Source organism: Myxocyprinus asiaticus, chromosome 12 (genome assembly GCF_019703515.2).
Source record: "Myxocyprinus asiaticus isolate MX2 ecotype Aquarium Trade chromosome 12, UBuf_Myxa_2, whole genome shotgun sequence".
Lineage (NCBI taxonomy): Eukaryota > Metazoa > Chordata > Actinopteri > Cypriniformes > Catostomidae > Myxocyprinus > Myxocyprinus asiaticus.
Window position 1 is genome coordinate 13,208,686 of NC_059355.1, and position 21,772 is coordinate 13,230,457.

Genomic DNA, 21,772 nt, shown 5'->3' on the forward strand with positions numbered 1-21,772 from the left:
TGGATGATTGGATTAGGCGAAGCGAGAGGGTGTGGGACAGCGCATATGTCCGGCTACAGCGAGCAGTCCGAACACATCGCTTCCAGGCTGACTGACGGAGGCGCCCCCATCCCAACTATCAGCCAGGACAGAGGGTCTGGTTGTCCACATAGGGATCTCAAGTTGCGGCTTCCCTGCAGAAAGCTCAGTCCAAGGTATGTGGGTCCTTTCAGCATTATCCATCAAATAAACCCAGTTACTTACCGTTTAAAGCTTCCTGCTAACTACCACATCTCTCCTTCCTTCCATGTCTCCTTGCTGAAACCCGTCCACCCGGCATTTGGCTCCATTGGAGGTAGATGGAGCCCTAGTGTATATGGTCAGAGAGATCATCGACGAGGGAGCCAGATGCAATACTTGGTGGACTGGTAAGGCTACGGACCAGAGGAGTGATCATGGGTAGCCGCCAAAGACATATTGGACCCGTCCCTGATCCAAGAATTTCATCAAGCCCATCCTAATCATCCAGCACCACAACCAAGGGGATGTCCCAGCAGAAGAACACCAGGAGTTGTTTGTGGTGGGGTACATGTAGATTCATTCACAGAATTGCCTCGAAGGTGCGTTCCTCCATAAAATAAATTCCAGCCGATATAAAGCTGTTAAGTTTCCTTGGACAGACAACCAAATGTTCAGTGAGCTGGCTGTTTATGGGTATGGCAGATGATGTAATCATTCTAATGTCCCTTAAAAATACTCCACAAAAACAAACTCCAGCCAAGAGGAGGCATAAGCACAAAGAATGAACAGATTCATCCACAACTGCCCTGAAGCAGTGTTATTCCACAAAACAAGCTCCAGCCGCTAGGTGGAATCAGCACAAAAAGAAACAAAACAGGCATCCCGGTTCCTCAATTGATCAAGTGTGTATTGAGCAAGTCAAATTCACACAAATTCGCCACATAAAAAAAAACACCATGACTTACTCAGTCCGTCAACTCTATAAAAGACGTACTCTTTGTGAGCATGTAGATATTTTGCGGTTATCCATAGTGTCCATTCTCAACTTCAGTGTAAAAGCGATCTTCCATCAATGCAAAAGTTTCTTGAAGGAGTGTGACGAGGCAGGCGAGGAATGAGGATCTAAATGCAGCTTTAATGAAAACAAAAGATGAACAAAGTAACTCAGAATAAAACAAAACAAAAACACGGGAACCCAGGCACAGAACATGACAACACATTTGAAGACTGACAAAGGAAACAGGGAAAACAAGGGCTTAAATTCATTGGGGCAAACAAGGGAATGAGGAACACCTGTGGAAACAATCAGGGGAAAACCAATCATAAAATGAAACTACAAAAAGACTACAAACTAACAGGAAACAGGAACATGGGAACTAAACAAGAATTTCAACATAAAAGTCAATTAAAAAAACAGGGAATATGTGACAAGGAGAAGTGTCATGCCACAAAACAAACTCCAGCCGCTAGGCGGAGCAACACAAAAAGAAACAAAAATAGCACCCAGCTTCCTTAGACAGTCGAGTAACTAAACAGCGGGTCAGTCCACATACAAGAGAAACACGCAATGGTTTACTCACCCATATATTCTATAAAAGCCAGTGCCTGCTTGGGGCATAAAAACACTTTGCGACTGTCCTTGGTGTCTATTCTCAGTTTGGCCCGAAACATCAATGCAAAAGCGATCTTCCGTTGATGTAAGTTTCTTACATTCCTTGAACTGATCGCGTTTCTCTCTTGTCAAAGGGCCATCAGAGGTTTCAGCTTGAGCACGTAAGTGTCTTTTAATGTCTCCAGAGTCTGAGGATTTTGACTTCTTTGCCATGTTTACCTCAAAGAGCAAATATGTAACTGGGTGTATCGAATCTCACTGGATTATAACATGAAAATAATTAAAACACTAGCAAAGTGCACAGAGCTCACTGTTCACATGTCTGCTCCTCGCATGGCGTCACCGAGAACCTTTCAGAATGCATGTTAAGATGAGTGGAAGAAGAAATAGTTCCCATCCTGCACAAGTATTTGCTAATATAGCTTAATCCTTTTTATTTCACTTTGAAGTAAGGGGGTCGTACATCAAAAAAAGGTTGAGAACCACTGCTCTAGAGGGCATCCCTTGTCTGATGCAAGTATTATCCCTGACAAAGAATCTATAGGGTGTTCTCATAGATGTAGAGAAATACCAGAAAACACCTTGGTTATAAATAAATTGAATTTCCTGGCATTTATGATTTATGATTTACTTAGTCTACACATGAAGATCTGTCTCAGCATTCTGATTAGTGTAATGGTCCTATCCATTCTTCAATTGAATATTAGGAGCATTTATGCTAATGGTCAGGAATTCAAGAAATACATAGATGATCTTAATGATAAACCAGATATTATATGTTTACAAGAAACATGGTTACATCCACAACATGATTTTATTATATATGGGTATAGTGTTGTTAGGAAAGGCCGAGCACGAGGAAGAGGAGGAATAGAATCAGCATCAGGATCAAAATCAGCTTTATTGCCAAGTATGCTTACACATACAAGGAATTTGTGTAAACATACAAGGTAGTGCAAATCTAATACAAACTGTTATGTACAGTGCAAATACAAATCTGTTATGTACAGTGCAATTTTTTATTTTATTTTATTTTATTTATTTAGAGGAATGAAATGGCAGAAGAGTTTGGGTGTGTTGGATAAATATAAGAAAGACTAAACTGTGTATTGCACATAGTTATTGCTCAATGGGGCAATTTAACTGTTCATGAGACTGAGGGAAATAACTGTAACCTGTGCCTGACGGTTTTGGTGCTCAGAGCTCTGAAGCATTGGCCAGAAGGCAACAGTTCAAAAAGGTAGTGGGCAGGATGAGTGGGGTTCAGAGTGATTTTTCCAGCCTTTTTCCTCACTCTGGAAGTGTATAGTTCTTGAAGAGGGGGCAGGGGGCAACCAATAACCCTCTCAGCAGTCCGAACTGTCCTTTGTAGTCTTCTGATGTCTGATTTCATAGCTGAACCAAACCAGACAGTTATTGAAGTGCAGAGGACAGACTCAATGACTGCTGAGTAAAACTGTATCAGCAGTGCCTGTGGCAGGTTGAATTTCCTCAGCTGGCGAAGGAAGTTCAACCTCTGCTGGACCTTTTTCACAATGGAGTCAATGTGGGTCTCTCACTGCAGGTCCTGTGAGATGGTAGTGCCCAGGAACCTGAATGACTCCACTGCTGCCACAGTGCTGTTTAGAATGGTGAGGGGGGTCAGTGTTGGGGTGTTTCTCCTAAAGTCCACAATGATCTCCACCGTTTTGAGCATGTTCAGCTCAAGGTTGTTTTGACTGCACCAGACAGCCAGTTGTTCAACCTCCCTTCTGTATGCAGAACTCATCGTCATCTCGGATGAGGCTGATGACAGTGGTGTCATCTGCAAACTTCAGGAGCTTGACAGAGGGGTCCTTGGCGATGCAGTCATTGGTGTAGAGGGAGAAGAGTAGTGGGGAGAGCACACATCCCTGGGGGGCACCAGTGCTGATTGTACAGGTGCTAGAAGTGAGTTTCCCCTGTCTCACAAGCTGCTGTCTGTCCATCAGAAAGCTGGTAATCCACTGACAGATAGACATGGGAACAGAGAGTTGGTGTAATTTATTCTGGTGTATAGCTGGGATGATGGTGTTGAAAGCCGAATTGAAGTCCACAAAAAGGATCCTTGCATATGTCCCTGGTCTGTCCAGATGTTGCAGGATATGATGCAATCCCATCTTGACTGCATCATCCACAGACCTGTTTGCTCGATAAGCAAATTGAAGGGGATCTAGAAAGGGTCCAGTGATGTTCTTCAGGTGGGCCAACAGCAGTCTCTCAAATGATTTCATGACCACAGATGTCAGGGTGACAGGTCTGTAGTCATTAAGTCCTGTGATTTTTGGTTTCTTTGGGACAGGAATAATGATTGAGCGTTTGAAGCCTCATGGGACTTCACACTGCTCCAGTGATCTATTGAAGATCTGTGTGAAGATGGGGACCAGCTGGTTAGCACAGGATTGAAGACCCGCTGGTGAGACGCCATCTGGGCCTGAAGCCTTCCTCGTCTTTTGTTTCCGAAAGACATAATCTTCACAGATCTTAAGTGCAGGTTGAGTAGCAGGAGGGGGGAGGAGGGGGGTTGCAGGAGGTGTTGGTGTTTGTGTGAAGTGAAGGTCAGGGTGGGCGTGGGATGTGAGATTGTGCCTTTCAAATCTGCAGTAGAACACATTCAGGTCGTCAGCCGGTTGTTGGTTCCCTACAGGGTTGGGGGTAGGAGTCCTGTAATTTGTGAGTTGTTTCATGCCACTCCACACTGATGCAGGGTCATTATGCATCCTTTATTGTTGTGTAAAAATGATCCAGTATGTTCCTGTCTCTGGTGGGGTATGTGATGTGCTGTTTGTATTTGGGCAGTTCACTTGTGAGATTTGCTTTGTTAAAATCCCCAAGAATCATAATAACTGAGTCCGGGTATTGTTGTTCCATGTCTGCCAGAGACATGTTCCATGTCTTTGATCAGCCAGATGTTGCAGCACTGTGTTCAAACACGAGTTTGGTGTGATATACATACTCACCAGAATAAACAAGGAAAACTCCTGCGGCGAGTAGAAAGGCTTACAGTTAATAAAGAGCACTTCCAAATTAGGACAGCACATCCACTTTAACGTTGTTACATCTGTACACCAACTTTCATTTATATAAAAGCATGTTCCACCGCCTCTCATTTTGGAAGCCCGGCAGATGTAACGCGCTGTCCAGAATGGCTTCACTCAGCCAAGTTTCTGTGAAGCACAAAGCAGCAGAGGTTGAAAAGTCCTTATCTGTGCGTGTAAGGAGATGTAGTTCATCTGTTTTGTTAGGAAGAGAGTGGAGATTCGCTAAGTGAATACTTGGCAGCGCTGTTCGAAATTCGTGCCGACGGAGTTTGACCAGCATACCGGCTCGTCTCCCTCGCCTGCGTCTCTAGAACAGCAGAGCTGCGCCTCCAACTAAAATGTCTAGCAAAACGTCTGAATATTCGAAAACTGGGAAAAGATTGTCTGGTACATGCTGTCGAATTTTCAGCAGTTCGTCTCTGTTAAAACTGACTGGAAAAAGATTACTAAACACAGGACAAACAAAAACAACAAAAGAACTGAGGAGCTCCACACCGAGGCAGCCATCCGCGGTGCCATCATGATGATATTTATCTACATCTGCATATCTTGCACTGTATACTTACTTTTATCAAGGATACATTATCCTACAGAGAAATTGGTGTCTCAAATGATATTGAATGTACTATTGTGGAATTATATACTAATGATAGTAGGATCACAGTATATAATTTTTACAATCCATGTCTTCCTTTATCAGATATTATTTTTAATGGAATTAATGGGCCTCCGGGCTTTGAAGTTTGGTGTGGGGATTTTAATGCACATAATACACTATGGGGCAGTTTAGTTACTGATGCGTATGTAATAGTAGTTGAAGATTTTATGGAAGATCGAAAACTAGTGTGCTTGAATGATGGGACAAAAACTAGAAATAATGTGAATATAGGTGGGACCTCATGCTTAGATCTTACACTGGTGTCTGCATCCTTGGCATGTGGGAGTGAATGGTATGTAGTCAAGGATACTATGGGCAGTGATCACTTTCTGGTTTGCTGTAATATTAATGTAAATGTGTCCTATTGTGAAAATAATTGGGGAGGCAAGTGGTTTTATGACCAGGCAAACTGGGAACTATTTGACTATTATTGTCTGTTGGATGTTATGTCAGATAACTTAAATGTAACAACTAATGAACATTCAAACAATGCTGCCAAATGGATGATTAATGTAGCAGAACATAGTATACCCAAAAGCTCAGTTAAAAAGAAAGGTAAGGTAGTCCCATAGTGGACAGATTAATGTTTTATTGCAATTCATGAACAGAATCAGGCATTCCGGTATATTAGGAAAAATATGACCATAAATAATGTTTTAAAATATCAATGTCTGAAAGCAATAGCTCGTAATACTATTAAAACAGCCAAAACGAATTACTTGAGGGAGTTCTGTTCATCTATTGGAAAAGAAACTATATTGGAGATATATGGAGGATGTTTAAGAGAATGAGAGGCTGGGGAAGTTTTACATCTATTCCTGTGATTAAGGATGGAGAAAGATGTGGTGTAGACTAGAGGATATAGAAAAGATTGATTTGCTTGGAAGAGCTTTTGCTAAAGTACATACATTATACAGTGATAATGAATATATAACTAAACGGACAGATGTCCTTACTCAATACAGAGATATTAATATACCTATGTCTCCATCAAAGGACTCAGTGGAAGTAGAGTTTACATTATCTGAATTAAAAATATCTTTAAATGGATGTAAGAATAAAGCTCATGGGGATGATGAGATCACTTATAATAAGCTAAAACATATGTCTGAGGCAAATTTATATATTGTATTAAAGCTTTTAAATAGAATATGGAGAGAGGGAAAATTACTGTTGAGCTGGAAACAGGCTGTAGTACTTTTGTCAAACCTGGTGTTATGCTCAGAGGAAGAGAACGACAGAAGTGGAGAACCCAAATGCAGATTTATTAATAGAAACAAAGAAAACACAGGTACACCTGGAAAAACTGAACTGGATACGAAAACAAAGATGAAGCTAAACAAAGGGGTGGGAGTAGTAGGTGACTCAGGAGACGTTGGAGGAGGAGTATCAGAAGAGGCGGATGGAGTCTCGGGAGAAGGAACGGGCGGAACTGCTGGAGGAAGAGTTTCAGAAGAGGCGGACAGAGCCGCTGGAAGAGGAATCGCAAGAGCAGCAGACAGAACTGCAGGAGGAGGAGTCTCTGGAGGAGCGGGCGGAGTTGTGGAAGACTCAGAGGATGGAGTTGCCATGGTCAGGAATGCTGGCAGCAACTGGGAAACAGCCTCCATGGCCGTAAGCACTGGCAGTGATAGGGAAACGACCTCTGTGGTCGTAAACACAGGTAGTGACAGGGGAACGGCCTCCGGGGTCGTGAGCACTGGCAGTGACAGGGAAACGACTTCCGTGGGCACTGGCAGTGACAGGGGAACGACCTCCGTGGTCGTGAGCACTGGCAGCGACTGGGGAGTAGGAGCCCTTCTTTTCCTCCTCTTCCAGACAGCCATGAGCACTGCTGTGGAAGGCTTGGAAGGCGGAGCCGTGGGACAACAGAAGTGGAGAAGCCAAATGCAGATTTATTAATAGAAACAAAGAAAACACGGGTATACATGGAAAAACTGAACTGGATACAAAAACAAAGATAAAGCTAAACAAATGACAAAGGCAACACAAATACTGGAGATATCTTCTAGAAAACTATCACAAGAAGGAATGGCAAGAACATGAGAAGTCCAAACGAGACTAGACCAAGAATGAGAGCCTGAGGTAAGTATTTATAGTGTTTGTGATGACATGATTAATGGAGATAAGGTGAGCATAAAGAGAGGGATCAGAGACTGATGAGGGCCTGACACCTGGCAAGGATCCATCAAGCCCCAACAGCTACAGACCTATCGCACTAACATCAAATCTATGCAAACTGATGGAAAAAATTATTGTACCCAGATTATCCTTCTTTCTAGAGAGTAGAGGTTTAATCAGCTATCGTCAGTGTGGTTTTAGGAAGATCAACAACAGATGCACTTACAAAATTCAGTAATGGCTGCAGTATTCTTCGACATAGAAAAGGCATATGATACAGTGTGGAGAGAAGACTTACTCATTAAATTACATAATATGGGTGTTAGTGGAAGAATATATAATTGGATCCTAGAGTTCTTATCAGGCAGATCTTTTAAAGTAAAAATAGGTTCATCCCTGTTGTCATCATATGATGTGGGCTGTGGGATACCGCAAGGGAGCATTATCAGCCCGATGCTATTTAATATAATGATAAATTATATATTTGATAATGTAGGACATGGAATAGCATTATATGCTATATGATGGGGCTCTTTTTTTTAATTTTTTTAAATGTCAATAAATAAGTCCTGTAGTATGCTTTTTTCAAAGAAAATTAGGCCTATATTAAAAAATATAAAGTTCTCCTTGTTTGGGAGCTTATTAGAAAGAATAAGTGTGTTCAAATACCTGGGTTTGTAGTTTGACAGTAGATATACCTGGAAAACACATATTAGTTCCATAGAAACCAAGAGTAAGATGGTCATACGTAAATCTTGTCACAAAAAGGCAGGACCCAAACACAGAGTGAAAAAACATAAGGATTTATTTATACAAAAATAAACAAAACCAAACAAAAACTACCCCATGGGGAAAAAACAATCCAGGCTTGGAGCCCAGTGATGCTGGTCTGGGGTGGACGAGCTTGGTACAGTACTGACCGGAACCGACTAGGACATGAAACAAGATGAACTGGCACTGGACAGCACACAGGAGGAGACCAAAATAGGGAAGGAAATCAAACAGGTTAATGGGCAAGCAGGTGTAACAAATGAACTAATAATGGGCAACAAGGAGGCAGGGTATGACGCAAGACTGAGAGACATGTGGCAATACAGAAACAAAACAAAGCCACGTACTCTCACAAGACACAGACACCCGAATGGCACGAGCGCATATCGGCAAGACAACAGGCAACATGCGCTCATGCCAACCGACAGATAAGACGAGAGAATGCACAGCAATGCTAACAAAGCAATGCCATGCATTCTCACACTAGACAAAGCCTGAGCGTACATCGCGAAACAAACACCACGCGATGCATGCAACAGGCAACAAAACGAGACAGGACACCTGTGCAAGAGTTCGGCCACACACCCGATACCTCAGACCGAAGTGACCGAACCTCAGCACAACGTGAAGACAGCTTGCGACCCAGGCACGCAGCACAACTCGAAGCGCGTCCGTGGTTGTGAGAGTCAGACATAAACGATTGACGTGAGTGTATGCCGCCAAGATGACATAAGTGCAATGCACTCACGCCAATAACAGGAGCATGCGTGTCCGGATCCCAACACCAACCGAAACCGAACCAGACAGGGAAGTCAGGATTCAGACACCATGCTCCAAACATGAAACGTGACCAACCGAGGAGCGCATGGCAGGAAAATCACAACCGAAGCCATGAGCTCACACAAAGACTGACAGAGTGAAAGGACCGTGACAAAATCTGATGAGGGCCATTTTGAGGTGCAGTTGGGGAGCAGATAAGAAGTCACTGATGACAATATACAAACTTATGCTAAGACCTATACTTGATTTTGAATGCTCCGTTTTTAATGGAGCTGCGAAAACCAATCTCAGTACACTAGATAAAGTACAGCATAAGGCCATTAGGATATGCAATGGAGCCATCCGAACTACACCAGTGAGTGCTCTATTAGTGGAATCAGGGGAGTTACCACTAGATTTACGTAAGAAAAAAATTGTCATTAACATACTGGACAAGACTAAAAGGTAGCAAGATTAACCATATAGTGAAAAATGCTGGGAATACCAAAATGCCCAAGGTAAAGGCTTTGGATGGACAATTAACAATGAGGCAAAAGAATATAATATATCAAATATGAACACTGTGCCCTCTATAGTCCTGGGAGTTGTTCCTCCATGTTTTTTCCCAGCAACATACATAGATATAAGTCTTGCTAAAAAGAAAGACATGTATGAGGTTAATGTAGGTGATTATGTAGAAAATTACAACGATAGTCAGTACTATTCCTTTCTTCAGATTTATACAGACGGGTCTAAGGATCCGAAGATGGAACATACTGGTATTGGAGTATTTATACCAGAATTCCAGTACTGAATAACTAAAAGGTTATCAAATAAGTTATCAGTTTATTCAGTTGAATTAGTGGCTCTATTGGTGTGCCTTCAATGGGTGGAGGAGGTGTGGCCAGAAAGAGTGATTCTAGGTTCAGATTCTTTGTCAGCCCTTAATAGCTTAGATTATTTTAAAACTATCGGAGAAGATCTAATATGCTAATTTATTCTTAATGGGAAAACACAATACAGGTCAGTTCTGTCATTGTGATATGATGGAGACAGTGGAACATGTTATTATGTTTTGTAAACAATATTCTGAAGAAAGGGATGTCCTGAAAGAAAGTCTGAAGAAGGTCAAAGATAGTGAATTTTCACTGATTTTCACATGGATGTTGAAGACTGGAATAAGGGCAGCAGATATTTGTAGAGCCATTATGACTTTTCTGGTGAGTACGAGGTTAGAGGCACGTATATGATGTGATGGTGAACAGACTAGGGAGGACATTTTAACAGGTGCATACACATGGTATTGATGAACACTCCGAGATTTTGAGGTTTAGGTAATGGAGCAGCCTAGACCTCACATGGAGGGGAATATAAACTCAGCAAAAAAGAAACGTCCTCTCACTTTCAACTGCTTTTATTTTCAGCAAACTTAACATGTGTAAATATTTGTATGAACATAAAAAGATTCAACAACTAAGACATAAACTGAACAAGTTTCACAGACATGTGACTAACAGAAATGGAATAATGTGTCCCTGAACAAAGGGGGGGTCAAAATCAAAAGTAACAGCCAGTATCTGGTGTGGCCACCAGCTGCATTAAGTACTACAGTGCATCTCCTCCTCATGGACTGCACCAGATTTGCCAGTCCTTGCTGTGAGATGTTACCCCACTCTTCCACCAAGGAACTTGCAAGTTCCCAGACATTTCTGGGGGAATGGCCCTAGCCCTCACCCTCCGATCCAACAGGTCCCAGATGTGCTCAATGGGATTGAGATCCGGGCTCTTCGCTGGCCATGGCAGAACACTGACATTCCTGTCTTGCAGGAAATCATGCACAGAACGAGCAGTATGGCTGGTGGCACTGTCATGCTGGAGGGTCATGTCAGGATGAGCCTGCAGGAAGGGTACCACATGAGGGAGGAGGATGTCTTCCCTGTAACGCACAGCGTTGAGATTGCCTGCAATGATAACATGCTCAGTCCGATGATGCTGTGACACACCGCCCCAGACCATGACGGACCCTCCACCTCCAAATCGATCCCGCTCCAGAGTACAGGCCTCGGTGTAACGCTCATTCCTTCGATGATAAACGCGAGTCCGACCATCACCCCTGGTGAGACAAAACCGCGACTCATCAGTGAAGAGCACTTTTTTGCCAGTCCTGTCTGGTCCAGCGAAGGTGGGTTTGTGCCCATAGGCGACATTGTTGCAGGTGATGTCTGGTAAGGACCTGCCTTATAACAGGCCTACAAGCCCTCAGTCTAGCCTCTCTCAGCCTGTTGCGGACAGTCTGAGCACTGATGGAGGGATTGTGCGTTTCTGGTGTAACTCGGGCAGTTATTGTTGCCATCCTGTACCTGTCCAGCAGGTGTGATATTCGGATGTACCGATACTGTGCAGGTGCCGTTACACATGGTCTGCCACTGCAAGGATGAGCAGCTGTCCTTCCTGTCTCCCTGTAGCGCTGTCTTAGGCGTCTCACAGTACAGACATTGCAATTTATTGCCCTGGCCACATCTGCAGTCCTCATGCCTCCATGCAGCATGCCTAAGGCACGTTCACGCAGATGAGCAGGGACCCTGGGCATCTTTCTTTTGGTACAGTTTAGGTTTTTTTTTTTTTTTAAGTACGTGGGTTTATATATATATATATATATATATATATATATATATATATATATATATATATATATATATATATATATATATGTATATATAATTATGAACAAATGAATATATAGGTATACAGTTACATACAATTCCCCATGCTGATTGCACTAGTCCGGTAGGTGGCGGTATACACCAAAGGTAGTCCACCCACCATAAAATACAGAAGAAGATGAACGCGGTTGGACCTTGAACACAGTTAGTTAGTAGTTCTGCTATCTGTCGCTGATACAGCTTTATTAGTCTGTCCTGCTGCAGAGGATTATAATGTATATGTTAAAGTTTTGTGCCAATATCTCGTGGCTCTTCACGGAACTCCCGGAGTTCACGCAGCGGTTGCGGGCTGCGTCGTGTGCGGGATTTCAGGCGGTTGAGGCGGCGTGGCTCTACGACACTGACCTGAGCGAGTTAAAAACAGTGAAGGATGAAACGGGACTCGAGTTTGCACTTATAAACACGCCCCCGGGTAAGAAAGAAACCGACTCAAAGTAAATGAAAGACTACTTAAATCAGGATAGATAGATAGATAGACACAGACAGACAGACAGACTGACAGATAGATAGATATGTAGGCATACGGATAGATAGATAGATAGACAGATAACTCAGCTTGAACCTTTTAATGTACAGATTACATTAAAACTTTGTTTTGTACTTAATTTCAGTCTATTTTTGTTTGTTATAAACTGCATACTTTTCATAATTTTTTATAAGATAGTGATGGCTTTCCTCTTATGGATAATTTGCCAAAAATACTGTTATTTGCTGCTTTGCAAGCACTAGTATTTCCTTCTGTGAAATGCAAATGTTGTTTCTTATGTGTTATTTGGTATGTGTGATTTATGCTTCAGGAGATTTGAAGAACGGAGATTTGGGATTGGCTGCTGTTCCTGGAAGAGAGAAGGAATTCCGACTTGGATTGGATTTGGCTCTACAGTATGCTAAAGCCCTGGACTGCAGAAGGTAACACTGCACGTCTTATGCTGATGCATTTAATGCATCATATAAATATAATAGGGACATAACAATATATCATGCACCTGATTTATATTCACAGTGGACCATTATAAGTTTTAGAGCTCCATCCATATTATGTAAAGGATAAAATATTGCCTCCCACTCAGCGTGGACTGGAGCTGATATAATGGGAAAAAGTGCAGACCGCAAGGTCTGCATGTCAAGGTAAAACTCTGTATAAAGAGCCTAGACTTTAAGGTTCCCGCTGTTACTTGCTAAAATAATTTCAAATACGCTCAGATAGGTTCCCTCGAGGCGTCTCTCTCTGCAGCGTTGCCCTTGATGTCTAATTGTCTTATCTAACACATTCACTTTTATCCACCTCCTCTGAGGGAACCTTGTTTTCTTGATCAGCTGAGATGTTACAGGGCCAGTTTCAGAGTTTCTAAATCCAGAATTTAGAAGTATGAATTTGAATTGAATTGGCCACGCCCCACAGGACGTTGAAGTGGAATTTGAATCAGAATGATAAGAAGAGGAATTTACGGAATTCCAATTGAAAGGAATTAAACAAATGTAGTTGTTTCAATAAAATTGGAAAGAACAGGCAACTTCTTGGATGTTAAAGACACCATGAAATGGATTGACAAGCACAGTTTAGTGTCCTGTGTTTATGCATTTCCTATTAAAACAGGACGTTTTGGCAGGACTTGTTAAAGGGCTTTTGGGAAACAAAAGTTTTGAGAAAAAAAATTAAGAAACTTTAAGAAATTTAAGAAACTGTAAGAAACTTTTTGAGAAAATCTTCTTGAGCACTTTGAGAGAATTTTGTTCACAATTCACATGTTTGATTTCTAATTTTAATGTTTAATTTTAGCGCTAAAAACTTATGTCAACATTTTCACTAAATATTACTTAAAATTTGGTTTTTTCTCACCTATCAAATGCCTTCAGAAGACTTGGAATGTGATGCACGAATCACATGCACTACTTCTATAATGCTTTTGGGTCTTTGTGTAAGCATTATAGTCAGTCACCATCCACTGCCATTGTATTGAAAAGACGGCTCGCAATCATTACAACATTTTTTTTAATTTTAAGATTTACACATTTCAGTTTCATAACAAAATTCCATTGAATTGAGTAATCTTTTACAAATTAAAATAAAAAAACTAAACATTTTGTTTTATTAATCTAATTTGGTTTAATTACACAATTCAATATGATGGAATTTTATTAAATTAAAATGCATAAATCTTAAAAATAGGCTTATATTTTTTTTGAGTGAAGACTATAGCAAGTCATTTTTGCAGTTTCAGTATTTTTTGCCCACTAGATAATCTTACCTTTGTTTCAGGTTTAAATCAGTAGAATTTGCAACAATGTACAATAAATCACAGATAACCAAATGTTTGTGTTTCCAAGGTTTAAGCAGATGTACAAGATGTATGCACTTCCACTTTATTACGTTCTCATCAGAAAATGCATTGATTTCACTACGTTCATGCCTCTCATCCAGACTGGAATAGCATTTTGCTCTACCAAAAACGAAGCATTTCGAAAACGCTCTCTTGTACCTCATACTTTGGAAAATGAAAGCCATATTAAACAAGTAACAGTAACTGGCCTGAAAGTCACTCACACTGGTCTTGAGTCATTCTTATTGTTGAACCCTGGCAGTATTTCTTCAGTTGAGTATGTTTTACTGTGTCTCTTTGCAGGATTCATTTGATGGCGGGGAGGGTGCCTGTGGGGTCAGACCATGCTGCTATTGCCATGGAGATGGAGGACACCTTTGTGCAGAACCTGAAACATGCTGCAGGTGTGCTCTCAAAGGTGACGACCTCCCCCACTGTAATATAATTATTGGTCGACCGATATGGGGTTTTTAATGGCCGGGAGCAGGGTGGCCGATACATCACACAATTTAATATAGTAAATAACAAACATAAAATTGCAAAAAAATAAATAAACTTTTATTTGGCACTATATTTACTAAATTTCACACAAAACTAAAAAATATTGTATATTAAATGGTAGATAGCGGTTTCTTCAGATTTCTGTTTAGTCATCAAATTTTAGTAATTTATTTGCACATGAAGAAATTGTTAATATATTAGGAAGAAGGAAATAACAGTACACACAGTAGTTCAGCAACCATGGATAGCATGTCCACGTTAGCAATCGCATTTTCTAAAAAAATACAGAATCAAACCAATTGCACATACATTGATAGTGAATAAGACATTTACTTATAGCACACATGAAGTGTTTTTACCTTGGGCTGCATCTGAAAATGTAGGCAGCTACCTTGCTTCCTAATCATTTAATGGCTTAACTGACATCTGTTTTGAATGAATGGAATTCTTAAGGAAACTGGTCTCTGAACAGTTTGTAAAGCACCTTATTGTCATCGTACCTCCATATACAGCCTCCGGAGGCAGCTTTTTCCTGGTTTCGGACACAGCCTTAAAGTTGCACTCACGCGCTCGTGCGGATTCACCACGAGCCTCAATCTCCTGACAGTTTAAACGGCCTGGATCGCCTGCTTGGATTGTTATGGAGTGACCGTCATGATTTGTGAGTGAGAGTAACTTTTGATCTGGATCCTGAAGTTTTTGATTCTGGCTGATAGAATACACGCTTCAGAAGATATTAGTTGAGTGCTCGACAGGAAGAAAACGCTGGATTTTTGTGAGGTTCGTGAATGACATCTGTTTAAACGATAAAGTTTTATTGATATTTGCCTTTTATCATTAGAAAAGTTACAGGGAACTGTTGAGGAGAGACTGTTAGAATATATGCTTCATAGGAAGATATGAGTGTTCCACAGGTTGCTGGATCTGCTCAAGTTGTGTGAGGTTGGTTTATTACATCTGTTTAAACGAGATATGCGCGTATTTGCAGACGGTATATGATATTATTTTTATTAATATTTGCCTTTTTATCATGAGACGAGACAGTTAATGTTACAGGGAACTGTTTAAGAGAGAGAGGGAGAATGAAACAGGCGAGCACTTTAACATTGAGCTCAAACACATCTGCCACGGCTCTGATATGTAAACCATTTAAATGACACTGTGTTGCACACCGGTCTATTATTGTAGTAACACAATGGCACGTAACAACAAAACGAACCGTGACTGGTTGTTTACAAGTATCAGTTGCTTCACATTCATGCAGGCTATTTTCGCCACCCTCAAGAAAGAATCGGCCAAACGGGAAAATGTATTGGCCAATGCGATAATTAAAGTCAGAATATCAGCCAATTTAACAGCCTTGGCGATATATCGGTCGACCCCTAATTATAAAGCATTGCAGATGGGCCCAAATCTTTTTTTCTGTTTCAGTGTAGAAACTCAGTGTTCTTTTAGTTTTGTTTTTTCTTTGTCACACCAAAACTAGGGCTGTGTAGAGAAAAGACCAGGGCTATTCAATTAATATTCCAACAGGTGCCGTCTATGAATGTTCACACTTTAGCTGAGAAGTACAAACATAACTCTTAAAGCATCTGTCTGGCACATGAGTACGTTGACATGTCAAAAAGCCCTAATCTCAGAAAGACTGACAAAATCATTTGCTAAATGGATTGCTGCGGACTGTTGGCCAATGGATGCTTATTTTCAATAATATGAAAATTAACAATATATTGCCCTCTAAAGCCACTTTTTGAATTGTCATGCTTGTGTGCCACAACAATGTAATGCATTTTAAATATCAAAATTATTTTATATATAATTTATAATTATTTAAAGGGATAGTTCATCCAAATATTAAAATTCTCATGATTTACTCACCGTCCTCGCATCCCAGATGTGTATGACTTACTTACTTCTGCAGAACACAAAGATTTTTAGAAGAATATTTCAGCTCTGTAGGTTCATAAAATACAAGTGAATGGGTGCCAGAATTTTGAAGCTCCAAACTCCACATAAAGGGAGCATAAAAGTAATCCATACGACTCCAGTGGTTAAATGCATGTGTTCAGACATAATATGATAGGTGTGGGTGAGAAACAGATCAATATTTAAGAATTTTTTTTATCATAAATTCTCCTCCCTGTCCAGTAGGGGGCGATATGCATGAAAAAATGTGAATCACCAAAAACAGAAAAAGGAGAAAGTGAATAAAAAAGGAAAGAAATCTGTTTCTCAGCCACACCTATCATATTGCTTAAGAAGATATGGATTTAACCACCAGAGTTGTCTGGAGTACTTTTATGTTGCCCTTATGTGGATTTTGGAGCTTCTGCATTTTGGCACCCATTCACTTGCAGTGTATGGACCTACAGAGCTGAGATATTCTTCAAAAAATCTTTGTGTTCAGCAGATGAAAAAGTCATACACATCTGGTAAATGATGAGATGAATTTTCATTTTTGGGTGAACTATCCCTTTAAATGTTATTGAAAATTATTTAGTCATCATATATTGAATTATTGTTAAGGGCATTTCTCAGCAAATATTTATATATGTGATTAATTGTAATGAATTCAATTAATTAATTGCCATATCACTTAATTTGATTACAATTTTAATCGATTGACAGCCCTAATGTAAATATGAAATTAAATGTGCATTTCCGAAATAATAATAAAAACATTCAAATTGGCATCCATAATAAATGATATACAGTATATAATAAAAGTGAGAAATTACAAATCTGATGAATATATAGGCTACAAAAAGCTTAATTGGTAATGTATTAATGTAGAGCGTTGTAACAGAGCCAAGTCTCCATCACCATCACTGTTTATGGACTAATGTACGATTATTAATACCATATGTTATATTAGAGAAACACATATGAAGTATAGACATTGTTAAATGTTTATTTAACCTTTTATTGATATTTGAGTTCAGTCTGACTGACGGTGTCCTTAGAGAAAAGGAAAAAAGCCTATGTTTATTAGCTTACATGACAATGTTTACTTGGTGTTATATTGTGATACATTGTAGATGATTGTAAGAGTGCATGTTTTGTTTCCCTCATGTGTTTGTGTGACCTGGGAGCACAGACTTTTCAAAATGAGTTCCCGGTGTATTTTGAGCTTGTTTATAGTTAAAAGTACCACGTTATGCACTATAACAAACTGCATCCTGGATTTTTATTCATGTCAGACTCTTGTTACCTCTACGTCGGTGCCTGTCACAGTAAAGAAAGACTAAGAATTGTTTATTTTTTATTTTTTTTACATTCAATAAATTGATTTTAAAAACTATCAGCCAATTAACTGGTGATCAGCCTTTTCCAACGCTTTAGTTATCAGTATATATTTATACAGTATATTTCTCTGCTATATTTCTCTATATAGGAAGGAATTCTTGGTTTGATTGAGCCAATCAACACCAGAATAACAGATCCACGATATTTCCTTGACTCTCCACACCAAGGTAAAACATTTTTTTCCAAGTGTATCTATGTTTCCAAGTTTTTTTTCTACACTTTTCTTTTTTGACATTTTCCATAGCCGCGGCGATTCTACAGAAAATTGGCCATCCAAACATCAAACTACAGATGGTGAGTGCAGTGTTCTAAATGTTTGCTGCATTGTATTCCATTTTCCCTGAAGTCTTAAAATGTTAGCTAAAGTTTCTTGCATTGAAAATGTAAAAGTCTAGTTATTCTTCAGTCTTTCATCCTGTTCTGTTTCATGAAACCACTTTTTAACTTCACTCATATTGTGTTTGTAGCCAATAGTGAGATGAGACAACATCATGTGAAGTTATTTTAACTTACCTATTTAAGGAACAGCTTCACGGCACCCTGCTGTCCTTTTTTGGAGGGAAAAAAAAAAAACACTTTCAGTGCTCTTTGATTTCTCAGCTAAATAAATCATAAGTGTGGAGTTTGTCTGGGACTCACCACAGGGACAGAGAGTGCATTAAAGCAGCAGTCGCAGCTGTGGGGTTTCCAAGCAATGAAGAAAAGACTTCAGTGTTTCTCTAAACGGCTCTCTATGGTTAACTCAAGATGGGTCTGTCAGAGGGGACATTAAAGCCACAGGTGCATTCCATTCGCCCGATAGTGCCCTGCGAAGTAGATTTCACTGGGTATTCAGGCATCTTAACCCGAGCGTGACTGCTGTGTGCATTTTCCATTTCCCTTTTGATTTGTAACTAGTAGCACCTAATAAACAAGCAACAAAAAAAAAAAAAAAATTCCTAAAAATGTTTGTCCACATATTTGGACAGGGGGACTAAGTTAAAATAAATTTTACAATAATTCCTATAAGCTATAGAAAGTCAGATTTTTGTTCATCAAACTGTTTTAGGTTTCCAGGAGTGTTGGTTATTCATGTTTTTGAGACGTTACAGACATTATAGCTGATATTCTGTAAAGCTGAATAAATAATTCTTATTCAAAATAATGTCCAGCATCATCCAATCACTGCCAGCCATGTTAAAATAAAATGTAGCATTATAAATTCTGAATCTATGTACTGATTATCATTGTCCCATGTCTGCCAAACATGAGTGGTCCAAACATCATCTGCAGCCTGAAACTGAACTTTTGGTGTTGGTACTGTGAAAATGCAGTAAATATAGTAATGCATTTACTAATGTTAATGAATAGAACCGTATTGCACAGTGCAATAACAAAATAAAAAAATTATACTAAAATGAAGTGAAATGACCCACAGATGTGTTAATGTTTAAAGTTATTCAAAATAACTAGCATGTTTTTTTTGAGGGAATAATGTCCCAAAATTCACATATGTGGACATCATACAGTATTTATCAGCACGCATATCAAATGAAACTAGAGACGCTACTCTTTATACCCAAACAGGTTTCAGTGAAAAAACTAAAAGAGGTTTCTTACCAGAGGCACTTTTGTTTGCTCCGCACCCATCGAAGAGCTTCACGGAAATCGACGCGTCACGTGACTCGGTGCGCCAGAAGTTTAACCCATAAATGGCAGTCTAGAGTGTTGTGAACAGTATTCAGTCGGGTGAGATTCTAAATCATTGGCAGTGTAAGTTCACCCTAAATTAATGAATTTGGTCAAGTGACGTGAACCTCCAGATATCCCCTGCTCATTGTGTAGGGAGCAGTGAATAATGTGCAGGGACACTGTGAATCACAACGCAGATTGAAGTTGATCAAACACAATTTTGAAAAACATCAGTTCAAGACCTCGCATTACAGAACCCTCTCAAAAAGCAGTGTTCGGATGAGATTGTTTCTAAATGATGTTTGTTGCATTTTTTACACCTGATCCTTTTAGGACCTTTACCACTGGCAGATCATGGATGGCAACTTAACAGAAAATATACGGAAATACTTACCCATGACAGGCAAGTGTGGGCGCCTTGTATACGACACAAAACAGCTCTTGCATTGCATTTAATTTGTGTAATTTCTGAGTGAAACAGAATATTCAGTGGGAATTAATGTAGCGTGAGACCAGGGGTTGCGTTAACCGTAAATGTTTTGTCAGCTTTTTTTTTTTAAACATTGACAGATAATCCCAAATGCTGTCTGATATTTTGACATAATAAAAGGAAAAAGAAAACCATTTAAACTGGTGCATCAGTTTACATTTAAACCATTTTTACATAGCTTCATTCTCTGTTTTTTCTATAAAAAAATCTCTTATTAAAAATAGTGATGTTATAATTACTATTACAAATACTTATTACTCGTTATCAGTAACGCAATAATGTAACAGTACTTTTAAAAGTAACATTGCCCAGCTTTGCGAATAATTGAATAAAAATGCTGTTGTACTAGATTTGCGCTTGTAACAAAAGGTCATTTTTAGTTACCAGGGTTCACACGGTCATGAAAAACTGGAAAGGTTTGGAAACCTTTCTTTTGAAAGGTTCTTTTCAGTGAATTGATCGAAATGATTCATTAGCAAATCAGTCTGAATCAAAGCAATCTTTAAAAAAAAACAGTTTCCAGAAGTCACAAACCACTGGAAAAGTCATGGAAAGCCTTGAATTACTGAAAATGTATTTATTAGCTGGACTACATCATATGTAGCCTGAAGGAACTTCATTTCGTTTGGTTCGTTGATCTTCAGTGTGTAAAAATTACAATAAATCTGACTTTGACATTGTTGGAACCAAACTTCTAGAGGTGAGGAGAACTTTACATTAGGCACAAAAACAACCTTGAACAAGTTCATTAATGTCAGTTTTGACACTGTTGCAGGTCACATCCAGATCGCTCAGGTTCCAGATCGTCATGAACCAGACAGTGATGGAGAGGTGAACTTCTCGTATGTCTTTAAACTGCTGGAGGAGCTGAACTATCAGCACTACATCGGCTGTGAATACAAACCACTGGGTGAGTTACTTTCCCCCATTTCAAATGAAAGAGATTTGGTCGTGATACGAATGAAGCCATCACATTCCATGAGGCCATACCTGCCCATTATCTGCACATTTTGGAATTGAAAATATAGTAATAACACTATGGCACAAAAACTCTCAAGGATGATTTTAAATTGTGATTCGACAGGTTCCACGGAGGCGGGTCTGGATTGGGTCAGAACATACTGGAACAGACACAACTGATGACTGATTTCACTTGCATCCAAATTTTACAGCTTTTAGCATTTGAGCATTTCCTAATAGAGCGCAAGAGTGCCCGTGCACTTTTTCAGCTGTCTTTGTTCTGGAAATAATTTTCCCATTAATTTATACATAATTACAGTTCTAACCAATGAACCAAACCAACAAGCTTTGAGGTGAATCACAACACTACAAACATTGTTATGAAGCAAAAAAGTATTTGAAAATAGGTCAAAAAGACAGAGGTACAAGACTGTGGGAATGACATTCATTTACATAAAGCATTGCGAATGATGAATGAATAAAAAAATAAAAATAAAAAACGGAAAAATACAAAACGGTTGACTTAAAGTTGTTGATTATAACTATAGAAACCATATCTCTTAACTGAATATTTTGCTTATATAACAAGTAGTTTGCGAGTGTAGGGAGAGCGACTCGTTTGTGTATTCACAGTGCATCATGGAAGTTTGCGGTCACTGCAGAGCTCTTTTGGTGTGCTTTGTTGCAGCGATTCTCTGATTGGTGGATTTCCCACCCCTGAGGATCGTGTGAAGATTATATAAAATATTTTAAAAAATGTTGAAATAACACGATTTGATGGCTTCAACAAAAGTATATACCATCGATTTACAACCTCTGA

At 39.6% G+C, this 21,772-nt stretch overlaps 1 protein-coding gene across 1 annotated transcript; it reads left to right on the top strand.

The window, feature by feature from the left end:
• Positions 1-11,811: 11,811 nt before the first annotated feature.
• hyi (hydroxypyruvate isomerase) lies at positions 11,812-21,700 on the top strand. Its single transcript, XM_051711414.1, has 8 exons — positions 11,812-12,115; positions 12,501-12,612; positions 14,328-14,442; positions 17,920-17,998; positions 18,076-18,125; positions 19,836-19,905; positions 20,768-20,902; positions 21,077-21,700. The coding sequence occupies exons 1-8, from the start codon at positions 11,917-11,919 to the stop codon at positions 21,130-21,132; spliced, it is 816 nt and encodes a 271-aa protein (XP_051567374.1). The 5' UTR covers positions 11,812-11,916; the 3' UTR covers positions 21,133-21,700.
• Positions 21,701-21,772: the final 72 nt, after the last annotated feature.

Excerpts from the sequence above, each read along its gene's own strand:
- hyi (XM_051711414.1), top strand. The coding sequence starts at position 11,917 with ATGTATATGTTAAAGTTTTGTGCCAATATCTCGTGGCTCTTCACGGAA. Across the intron at positions 12,116-12,500 it reads ACTTATAAACACGCCCCCGG|GAGATTTGAAGAACGGAGAT; the intron begins GTAAGAAAGAAA and ends TTTATGCTTCAG. Across the intron at positions 17,999-18,075 it reads CCTTGACTCTCCACACCAAG|CCGCGGCGATTCTACAGAAA; the intron begins GTAAAACATTTT and ends CATTTTCCATAG.